This window comes from Quercus lobata, chromosome 2, assembly GCF_001633185.2.
Source record: "Quercus lobata isolate SW786 chromosome 2, ValleyOak3.0 Primary Assembly, whole genome shotgun sequence".
In the NCBI taxonomy this organism is placed as follows: Eukaryota; Viridiplantae; Streptophyta; class Magnoliopsida; order Fagales; family Fagaceae; genus Quercus; species Quercus lobata.
In genome coordinates this window covers 61,171,756-61,183,868 of record NC_044905.1, presented here as the reverse complement: position 1 = coordinate 61,183,868, position 12,113 = coordinate 61,171,756, and the positions used below count along the sequence as shown (strand labels likewise).

The 12,113-nt window shown below is 34.7% G+C and overlaps 1 protein-coding gene across 3 annotated transcripts; it reads left to right on the top strand.

The window, feature by feature from the left end:
- The first annotated feature begins 1,937 nt into the window (after positions 1 to 1,937).
- Positions 1,938 to 9,696, top strand: LOC115976040 (phospholipid:diacylglycerol acyltransferase 1-like). 3 transcript variants are annotated; one of them, XR_004088243.1, is made up of 8 exons: positions 1,938 to 2,906; positions 4,615 to 4,837; positions 5,073 to 5,356; positions 5,943 to 6,267; positions 7,331 to 7,590; positions 8,279 to 8,769; positions 9,125 to 9,175; positions 9,383 to 9,696. XR_004088243.1 is itself a non-coding variant. In XM_031097116.1 (7 exons), exons 1-6 carry the CDS (start codon positions 2,419 to 2,421, stop codon positions 8,760 to 8,762), a joined length of 2,064 nt encoding a protein of 687 aa, XP_030952976.1. In that variant the 5' UTR covers positions 1,938 to 2,418; the 3' UTR covers positions 8,763 to 8,769; positions 9,321 to 9,696. The 3 variants fall into 3 exon arrangements, 1 of the variants encoding a protein (XP_030952976.1); XR_004088242.1 differs by having other exon boundaries at positions 9,321 to 9,696; XM_031097116.1 differs by lacking the exon at positions 9,125 to 9,175 and having other exon boundaries at positions 9,321 to 9,696.
- Positions 9,697 to 12,113: the final 2,417 nt, after the last annotated feature.

Sequence of the window (12,113 nt, the reverse complement as noted above, 5' to 3'; positions counted from 1 at the left end):
CAAACCCACTATTCTAAATGGGTTTGGAATCATTGATTTTTTGGTCCTTACAAAGGATATAAGAAGAAAATGTAATTAAATGGTGAATTTGTCAAAATTCACATCTAATAAAAAAATATTAAATAAAGTTGTAGCCTTAACTTACTACCAAGTTTGTTATCAAATTTTGTCAAAAATTTAATTATGTTGGGCCTAAAAAAAATTTAGAATTGTCACAAAACTTTTTTAAGGGTAAAAAAATTATAAATTTTTAAAATTTATACATAATAATTAGTCCGTGATCACCGGGACTTTATGCAAAGCCGCCAGTGATAGAGCCGTGTGAGAGGAAGAACTATATACCGACTACTCAATAATTTTCCTTTTTTTTTTTTGTTGAGAAACCGCCCCAGGCAGAGGGGGGAACAATTTATTCAGGCAAATCAGAAAGATAAACAGATGCTACGTCCGAAGGAACATCCTCCATCCAGACTTGAAAAGAAGAAAAATTACAAGCCATTCTAACCAATCTATGAGCTACTCTATTCCCTTGCCTACGAGTGTGGCTATAGGACACTTTGTGAAAGGCCGAAGATAGAAGTTTAATGTCCTTGCTGATGTGTCCAAAGCTTGAAGATGAAAAGCCTCCACTGTTTATGGCTTTGATGATTACATCCGCATCACCTTCGATGATCACCATGACGCATGACGCATGAAGCACGAAGCATGAAGCATGAAGCATGAAGCATGAAGCATGAAGCACCATGACGCATGAAGTAGCTTTAATACTATTAGAGGAAAGGAAACCACTAGAATACTTACTATTTTTATTATTACAGAGGATATAAGAAGAAAATGTAATTAAATAGTGAATTTGTTAAAATTCACATCTAATAAAAAAATATTAAATAGAGTTGTAGCCTTAACTTACTACCAAGTTTGTTATCAAATTTTGTCAAAAATTTAATTATGTTGGGCCTAAAAAAAATTTAGAATTGTCACAAAATTTTTTTAAGGGTAAAAAAACTATAAATTTTTAAAATTTATACATAATAATTAGTCCGTGATCACCGGGACTTTATGCAAAGTCGCCAGTGATAGAGCCGTGTGAGAGGAAGAACTATATACCAACTACTCAATAATTTTTTTTTTTTTTTTTGAGAAACCGCCCCAGGCAGAGGGGGGAACAATTTATTCAGGCAAATTAGAAAGATAAACAGATGCTATGTCCGGAGGAACATCCTCCATCTAGACTTGAAAAGAAGAAAAATTACAAGCCATTCTAGCCAATCTATGAGCTACTCTATTCCCTTGCCTACGAGTGTGGCTATAGGACACTTTGTGAAAGGCCGAAGATAGAAGTTTAATGTCCCTGTTGATGTGTCCAAAGCTTGAAGATGAAAAGCCTCCACTGTTTATGGCTTTGATGATTACATCCGCATCACTTTCGATGATCACCATGACGCATGAAGCATGAAGCATGACGCATGAAGCACCATGACGCATGAAGCAGCTTTAATACTATTAGAGGAAAGGAAACCCCTAGAATACTTATTATTTTTATTACAGAGGATATAAGAAGAAAATGTAATTAAATGGTAAATTTGTCAAAATTCACATCTAATAAAAAAATATTAAATAAAGTTGTAGCTTTAACTTACTACCAAGTCTGTTATCAAATTTTGTCAAAGATTTAATTATGTTGGGCCTAAAAAATATTTAAAATTGTCACAAAATTTTTTTAAGGATAAAAAAATTATAAATTTTTAAAATTTATACATAATAATTAGTCCGTGATTACTGGGACTTTATGCAAAGCCGTCAGTGATAGAGCCGTTTGAGGAAGAACTATATACCGACTACTCGGTAATTTTCCTTGGTACGAGGCCTTGAACATGCACCAGACTTTAATACTATTAGAGGAAAGGAAACCACTAGAATACTTACTATTTTTATTATTGAGGAAAGGAACACGCTAGAATGGCCTCCAAAAAGCCAAACCAACCAAAACCAAAAACCCATCCCAACCATTTTTATTGGAGTACACCACTGTTATCCAGTACCGCCACAACAACGTCACTCTCCTCACCCCTCTCATCTCTAACTCCAACGCACCCACTTTCCACCCTCCGATTCACTGACCACCGTCTGAAGCGACACGGTGAAGAGACACGTGTCAACCCAGTGGTTTTCCTCCGGGGCCCACGTAAGATATTTTAACCTCCAAAGCCTCCCTTCCCAATACGAACAAAGGAAAATTCACAAAACCCGCACAGCCAATCCTGTGCCTCCACGTTTCACTCGCCGGGAAACCTAGGGTTTTGATCAGATACTCCGCCGGAGCAACGTAGCTCAAAATTTCCATATTTAAAAAAAAAAAAAAAAAAAAAAAGTCTATTTATGTACTTTATTTAATTCTTCCCCACCCCGAGCGAAACGATGTCGTTTCTGCGGCGGAGAAAGGCCACGAAGGCCGAGGAGAACAACTCAGAAGACCCTCAGATTGACACCGCCTCAAAAAACGACGACGTTGTTGATAACGATAACAAAAAACAGAAGCTTCATCAAAAGCAAGAGAGCGAAGAAAGTTCTAGAAGAAGAAGAAGAAGTTCTTCGAGGAGATGGACTTGCGTCGACAGCTGTTGCTGGTTCATTGGGTGCATATGCTCGATCTGGTGGTTCTTGCTATTCATGTACAACGCAATGCCAGCTTCGTTTCCTCAGTACGTAACGGAAGCGATAACGGGACCGTTGCCTGACCCTCCCGGCGTCAAATTGAGGAAGGAAGGGTTAACGGCGCAACATCCGGTCGTTTTCGTGCCCGGAATCGTCACCGGCGGGCTCGAATTGTGGGAGGGGCACCAGTGCGCCGAGGGATTGTTTAGGAGGAGACTCTGGGGTGGCACATTTGGTGAATTGTACAGAAGGTAAGGTCCTTTTCGTGTTTCTGCACCTTCTTTTTTTTCTTTTTTCTTTTTTAATTTATTGTAATTTTTGTGCTTTGTGATGAGAATTTTGGTATAGAGTTTTATTATGCTTGCAGTCACAGAAAAGCACTGCACTTTAATTGGTTTGGATATAGCTTAAAATGAGATTTTAAAATAAATAAATAGATTCTAAAGCGGGCAATAACTTATTTAGTTTTTTTTTTTGGCTGAAAATGTAAGAAAAAGTGAAATTTTAAAAAATTATATATAAAAGCTAAAAGTTGAGCTTATAAGCTAGAAAATGGTATTTTTAAGTGGTATTTTAATTAACCCAGTGGGGTTTGGTACTTCAAAGGGTGTTTTATTTATTTATTATAACAAGGCAAAAGTGGGTTATGTTTGTTTTGCTTAGGTGAGAAGTTAGGGGGTGAGGTTGCTTAAACTCGGGTGTTTCTTGGATCATTGTCATAGGTAAGTGAAGAAAATGTTTTTTTTTTTTTTTTTTTTTCTATGGAAGAAACCTAAAATGAAGATGCTAGAAGTGTGAGAGTATTACTTTTTAATTTGGATTAGAACTTATTTGTGCAATGCCATTTCGTTTTATGGGAAGGCATGGTTTGGGGAAGTATTTTAAGTGATTGATGAATTTGAAATGAGCTGGATTTGGAGGTGAATGATGTGGTCTATAAGATGAAGCATTAGCCAATTCAACCATATGTCATGTATTGGTCTGAGAGCATGACATTTGAGGAATGTGTATTTATAGCTAATCGAGTGGTTGCAAGAATGCAATAGTTTATATCATGTTGTTCTTAGCTTATAACGGAAATCTTATGGGTGAGGTTGCTGGAGACTGACTTGTGTTAATAATATTTGATTTAGGTCTGAAATATTTGACAATTTTTAAACCAGCAGGTGTTGTGTAAATGGTAAGTTTTTAGATGATATCTTTAAAAAACAAATGGGATATGGGGTGATTAGATAATGAGGGACCATTATTGACTAAATGGCCTAATTGGTAAAGCTGCCATATTGCCCTCTAAAAGACCCAATTTAACCATTTTCAAGCCTTTACTGGATATTTCTGGTATTTCTGCTTGAAATGGATTGATTATCGACTGTGAACTTGTGAAATCTGTCCTTCAATCCTTTTCATACTATCTTATATGTGTATGCATTTGTTCCACGTAAATTTAGTGGCTGTATCCTATAAAATTGTTTGAATGCATAAAGCAGTACTTCTGAGGCATAGGAGTTGGCATTAAATGAGAAAATTTGTGGGCAAAAAATGGTGTCCTTAAAATAGGGTTTTAGCATGTAAAAGTGCATGATCAATGGACCATAATCCTTGCCATGAACTTGCTTAATCAATAAGATAGAACTTTTTTCTTTTAATTTTTTTTAAGAAATTAGTCTCCTTTGACTAAGCACAAAATTTAATTAGAGATAAATGAAAGTAGACTAACTATACCTTATATTGCTTTTGATCCATGATATATAATTGAGCAATTATATCTGTTCCTGATTGATTAACAACAGGTAGAATTATATTATCAAAAAAATAAGACACCAGGTAGAATTAAATCATGCTAAATTTGCCTATATTCTGAATGTTTATCAGTTTGCTGCTCATTTGTTATGAAGTTTTGCGAATATCTTAATGGAACCATGGAAGTGAGTCCTTAAGGGGTGTGTGTTGTTTCTGCAGGCCATTATGCTGGGTTGAGCACATGTCACTGGACAATGAAACTGGACTGGACTCTCCTGGTATAAGGGTGAGGCCTGTATCTGGACTTGTGGCGGCTGATTACTTTGCACCAGGTTATTTTGTCTGGGCAGTCTTAATTGCCAATTTGGCTCGCATTGGATATGAGGAGAAAACCATGTATATGGCTGCATATGATTGGAGATTGTCGTTTCAAAACACTGAGGTACAAATTTCAATTAGGAGTTAATTTGTCCTGGACTTGAATTTCACCAACTCAACTTGTGTTGCTGAAATTTCATTATTTAATTTTTCGTTACTTATATAAAAAATAAAAAAAATAAAAAAAAATCATTATTTAACTATCTGGTATTGGCAGAAGTTTTTGTCATCTTCTTGAAGTATAGTATACATCCTGTCTCGAATCCTCTTATGATTCGCTGCCTAATTGGATTGATCAGGTCAGAGACCAAACTCTAAGCAGGATAAAAAGCAATGTAGAACTCATGGTAGCTACAAATGGTGGAAAAAAGGTGGTTGTTATTCCACACTCAATGGGTGTTATCTACTTTCTGCATTTCATGAAATGGGTTGAGGCACCAGCTCCAATGGGTGGTGGTGGCGGGTCGAATTGGTGTGCTAAGCATATCAAAGCAGTGATGAATATTGGTGCACCCTTTCTAGGTGTCCCAAAAGCAGTCTCTGGACTTTTCTCTATTGAAGCGAAGGATGTTGCTGTTGCCAGGTTTATATTTCAACTGTCATGATATGAATAGGACTAGGTCAAAATCTTTTCTTTTCTTGTCTTAATCACCTCAATTTCGGAATTACTTCAAAACAAAGAATATTTTGTAGCATGTATAGGATCATTTCAAAGGAAATAAGGTGGCATCAATTTCTTTTATTATGAATTTTGTGCAGGATAAAGATTACATGAAGACTCCATTCTAGCTGATGGTCCAAGTTATCAATGTTTTTTGTATTCTTTGATTTGCAAACATCCTTTCTCATGGCATTGCCTGGGTGAATCTTGTTTGATTCCTGCTTCCCCTTCGCCCCCCCCCCCCCCCCAAAAAAAAAAAAATTGTTGTAAGGAAATAAAAAGAGAGATTTTTTCAGTTAAAGGGATTTTTTTTTTTTTTTTTTTTTTTTAAGATTTACTGTCCAGATAAAATTCATCTTGCTCTCCAAAAATTCTGACTCATCTTTGGGTAACTTTGTGTTCAAATATTGTTTACTTGAACACCCAAATTCAGATCTGGACACCAATACTGGCATGCATGTTTCCATACATCTTTTCTGCTTTTGATGAACCGCTAATCCTTAAACAGGGCTTTCGCACCAGGTGTTTTGGATAAGGATGTTTTTGGTCTTCAAACTCTACAACATATGATGCGGATGACCCGTACATGGGATTCAACCATGTCAATGATACCAAAAGGCGGGGATACCATTTGGGGTGGCCTTGATTGGTCTCCTGAAGGATACTTCAACTGTAGTGCAAAGAAGTTGAAAAATAATGATACCAACACTGCAGACCAAAATGGAAAGGGAGGTCTGGGTTCTACAAAAAGAGTAAATTATGGGAGGATCATTTCATTTGGGAAAGATGTAGCTGAGATACATTCCTCTGAGATTGAGATGGTGGATTTCAGGGTAATGTTCTGGGTTTTAGTTTGATTGCTATAAGTTCTCTTTCCATTGAAAGTAGACATATCTTCTCTCTCTCCCCGCACTGCCTCTGTGTGTGCGTGCATACCTAAAAAGTATACAAAGTGTATTTCTTTCTCCCACCTGTGAAAGGTTATACACTTATAATCAAGTTTATATAGAAGAAGAGGATGATAGAAAAAGTGTGATGTATTGTAACTAACAAAAAAGGATACTTTAGTAGTTTATTAAACAAAAAATTAGTAGAATGCATAAAAAATGATAATAATAATAATAATAATAATAATGAATCTCACAAATGAGAATCAAGAAGATGGCCTAGTTGATTGAATGAGATGACTATGTCTGGGAATAAATAGGTAGCAAGAAACAAATCATTCCTTTTTTTAACAAGTAGCTTATTTTCTGAAAAGTTATTTTAAAAAAAAAAATCATCCATATGATTGATGAGCCATAAGATAGACCATGGTTCATATGAAATTAATTATTTAAATGGAAGGGTTTTTTTATTCCTGCCCACCAGTCTGCATGCAAGGAAATTAGTCTTATTGATTGATCCATTTCATCTGTATCAATACTTTGTAATTTACACTATATCTGCTTTCTAGTATCAAATTTCTTGGTAAGATTTTGTAGCTACGGAGTGATGCAACTGCTTTGCAAGATTATGCAAAGATAGACTACTGTTTTTTCCTATGTTTTATGTGGAGGACTAATGCTTTCTTCTTGTTATTTCAAATGCTAGCCTGTATTGTCACATATCATTTGCTAGAATGCACAATCAATCGTATGAAAGGCAGACTACTGTTTTTTGCACTCTACGAGTACTGATTTCTTTAGAGTCCAAGCTTTTTAAAAATAAATAAATAAACAAAAAAAAATTCCCGAACTGTATTTTAGTAATCAGTAACTGAAATATCGTACATCTGCCCCTGAGATACTCACTAATTTGAGGCATTTGCTACCTAGACTAGCGATTGTTATTTGTCTGAAGTATTTTGCTTGGAGTTCTATGTGCTTACTTTCTCTTTTATTGGCTTACTGGCAGGATGCTTTCAAGGGTAGTAACCTTATAAATGCAACCAAGTGTGATGTATGGACAGAGTACCATGAAATGGGTATTGAGGGTGTAAAAGCTATTGCAGATTACAAAGTTTACACAGCTGGGTCAATTTTGGATCTGCTTCATTATGTTGCCCCCAAGATGATGGCACGTGGAGATGCTCATTTTTCATATGGAATTGCTGACAATTTGGATGACCCTAAATACCAACATTACAAATATTGGTCAAACCCCTTAGAAACAAAGTGAGTTTTTCAACTTTTCTTATGAGCGATGAATTGCCCTGACATAATTTTTTTTCTTCAAATGTTTTTGATGATGCGCTATTTAAGTTGTACAAAGTATGTGCACCAATGTGAAGTGTGTGTGTATATAAATATGCACATGTATGCATATATATTTATATGTTTGTAGACACATTGAGCATGGTGTTACATAATCTAGTTACCTATCAAAACAAAACCAAAAAAAAAAAAAAAAGATGCTACGTAATCTAGTTGGAAGGTTCTCTTCTGTTTGGTACAGAAGCTTGGGAAAATGGGTTAAAATCCATCTTATATTATAGTTACTGGAGAAATTGATCTCTGAAATTTTGTGAATGATCTAGGGCCCATTTGGTACATGTGTTTAAACATATGTTTTCAGTTTTTAAACAACATTATATGTATTTTCACACATTTTTTCACCCACACGTACTTCCAAAAAAATACAAGCAACGTTACTAGAACAACACTACCAAACGGGCCCCTAATGTGTTGGAAATTCCATCTCTTCTTGAATCTTGATCTTAAAATATTATGATTAGGCTGACAATATGATTTGTTTATTCATCACTATAATAGAAATGAATGTTCTTTAGTTGTTCTAGGTTGGCTATAGTTCAAGTGAACTCCCCTTTAATATTGCTGCTTAAACTTCTGTACTGCCTTGCAGATTACCAAATGCTCCAGACATGGAAATCTACTCTATGTATGGCGTTGGAGTTCCCACGGAAAGAGCATATGTATACAAGTTAACTCCTCCCTCAGAATGTTACATTCCATTTCAGATAGATACCTCAGCAGAGGGTGGAAGTGAGGACTCTTGTCTAAAAGGTGGTGTTTTTTCTGTTGACGGAGATGAAACTGTGCCTGTTTTAAGTTCAGGTTTTATGTGTGCTAAAGGTTGGCGGGGAAAAACCCGTTTCAATCCTTCAGGCATTCATACTTACATAAGGGAGTACAATCATGCCCCTCCCGCTAATCTTCTAGAGGGCCGGGGCACCCAAAGTGGTGCCCATGTTGATATAATGGGTAATTTTGCATTGATAGAAGATATTATAAGAGTAGCAGCGGGGGCCACTGGAGAGGACTTGGGTGGGGATCGAGTTTACTCTGATATTTTCAAATGGTCCGAAAACATCAACTTACAACTCTAGATTCATGGTGAGTATTTGAAGTTTATCGATACAATTTCCTTAAATGTTTGAAGCAATATATTGTTGAATGCAACTTTAATTGATTTAACCTTGGGATACTGGCTTTGCCTTTCAACACCAAACCCCACCCCACCCCCCCCCCCCTTTCCATAAAATATAAAACGTCTCTTGGTTGAAGTTTGAGGTTTTGTGAAATTGCCCAAAGATTCATATATTCATACAAAAACATCAGTCTCAACTTTTTGTAGTGCTTGATTAATGATTCAACCTAAAAATAAACCTTATCCCAAGTTCTCGAGCTTTAGGTCTTTGATTACACATTGTTTTCATTAATCTGAAGCCTTATCTTCTCTGAATGGCAGAAATCATGCTTGACTAATATAATATAATCAAAGGACACACAATATATTGAGGTAATCCAGTACTATTTTTGTTTCTGTCCTTGGTGTTACATTCTCAATCATAGCATCTCAGTAAATTTGTTTTCCATTTTCATGCTCTTATATTTTGCCCTTAATACCATACATTTGTTTAATTTTCTTCCCACCCTTGTTTCAGCATATTAGCTTTTTACTATGCTTCAAGGGACCTGATGATGTACTGCCTTCCCATGTTAGCAGCGGTAATTGAAGCAGTGCACTTTTTTGCTCTCATTGAAGCCTAAGAGTTGAGGTGCTCGCTGCTGAAGCAAAAATGCATAGATATATATATATATATATATATATATATAAATGTTGTATGTGTAGTCTGCATTCTTTCAGGAAGCACCGAGTTTGATTTATGAATTGGTATCCCACGTTGCTGGGTTCCCTGTTGTTTTCGGTGCACTAACTTGTAGAGTCCATAGGTCCCAGAAATTTTTGATATTCATTTAATTTATTTGATCTTTGTCAATATAAGTTACTGTTAATTAGTGCATGTTACTTTGTAATTATTTGTGGGTTGTTCTCTCTCTGGCTGGTGACAGCTTTTTTCTCTTTTAGACTGAATCACCTAATGCTCTAATGCCTTCACACGAAGCCTAATAAGGTTAATGATACTGACTACAGAGATTTGCTGGACTTTAGGCTGATGAATCACATGATGGTTGAAAGGAAATATGGAACAAATAGTGGATTCCTTGTTCGTATGTGTGAGTGTGACCCAACTGTACTATAAGACGTCTTTTACCTTGAAAACGGGTGTGTAATTTGACTACAAACATCATATGATTTCTTGCCAAATTTTGCTGGGTCTTGGGCCTTGTTGCTTTTTATTTTTTGAAGTTGAAAGTGTCTGGTGTTACTTCCAATTGGCTGGTTTCTTTTTTCTTTTTTCTTTTATTATTATTATTATTATTATTATTATATAGTGTATGGTTATGTTTAAAGAGTTGAGTTAGAAACCCTTTACATGCAATGAATCAGATGTGGTCTATTCAACACTACTAACACTTAAGCAAGCCATATATAAGATATATATATATATATATATATATATATATATGGGTTAAGTACAAGTTACACCTGGTATAATTTTAAGTAATATTAAATCACTCATTATTTTTTAATTGAATGTGAATTTTGACAAATCCATTGTGGGATTACATTATCTTCATATATTCTCTATACTTGCAAAATTTCGAGATGATCAAAGATTAATAGCCAAGTCATTAATCAATTGTTTGAATTTAAGTTTTTGTAGTTTAAAATAATGCATAAAAATTGAGTTTATAAATCAAATAATAAATAACATCCAATTGATATAAAAATTGACATGATTATTAAGAACATATGAAACATATAATTTAACAGTGAGATTTTCAAACTATGAATTTTATAACAAATTATTGTGCGGTGTAACATTGTATAGGATTACACTAAGTGTAACTTGAATCAATCCCTATATATATATATATATATATAGAGAGAGAGAGAGAGAGAGAGAGAGAGAGAGAGAGAGAGAGAGAGAGAGAGAGAGAGAGAGAGAATCCTAAATGTCTTCGTTGAAAATACTAAAAAATGCTAGCTAAATTACTCTTTTTTAATAATAAAGGTGATGATAAAATTATTAGTGTTTGCACCTTCCTTGAAAAACATACCCCAAAAGAAATCATTTCATATTAAATATTTAAATTTAAGAGAATTAGAGACAACTTAACATAGATTGTCATGAATGGATCTATAGATTTTTTTTATAAAAATAAAATAATATTGTGTCCTTTTATGGTATCATTTTATTTAAAATATTAGTCAATGTAAAAAAAATGTTATCATGGAAAAAGTTTGGTTCCAAATATATTTAAAGCTATCTTACTCCAACCTACTATTTGATAATTGAAGATACTATCTATGTGTTAGTGATATGATTTTTTTTTAATAACATAGGGATAATATTATATTTTACCAATTACAATAATAGATTAGAAAAGATAATTCCAATTTGGAGCCAAACTTTGACCAAACATTATAAGAATAATGCTAATACCACAATAAAACCTACAATTTTTTTGTCATAACTTACCCCTATGTCGACACATGGGTAAATTGTAGCAAAATTATGTGTTTTGTTGTAGTACACTGGTATTAGCACGAACACATTGGTAAATTGTAGCAAAATTATGTGTTTTGTTGTAGTATATTGGTACTAGCATGATCCACCACTCCCAACTCGGCACCCAACTCGGCACATAAGTAAATTGTAGCAAAATTATGTGTTTCGTTGTGGTACACTAATACTAGCATGATCCACTACTCCTAACTCGACACATGGCCAGATGGGTAAATTGTAGCAAAATTATGTGTTTTGTTGTGGTACACTGGTGTTGGCTTTTTTTTTTTTGAATTGGTGGTGGCATTATTAAACATTATAAACCAAAGGTCATAATGTGCTACGAAGCACTAAAACTCTCCACTCTTAAGATCAGCTAATTGATTTATAAAATGAATTTTTTATTGATGAAATAATCTAATCTCCATGTTTAGCCAAAAAAAAAAAAAAAAAAATCTAATCTCCATGTGGGGATGGGTAGTAGACTAATAATTGAACAGAAACGAGCTCGGACATCTTCGTCTTTACCCGTGTCTCCTTGGGAAGCCTCCGAGTCAAACCCACTAGCACAAGATCCTCTCAAACAGGTTTTTTTTTTTCTTTTTTTAATTTCTCTACATTTTTAAGGTCTCCCTAGATTCTAGTACCTATTACTAAACGACACGGATAATAGGACAAACAACCTTTTCTTTTGATCTCTTTTGCATTATCATTCCAATTCACTCATTCAAATTTACTCAACTACCCCTCCACCTTCTTTTTACTTTTTCTTTATAATATTCTATGTTACTTCTTTGGGTGAGCCGAACAAAGTTTCTGATT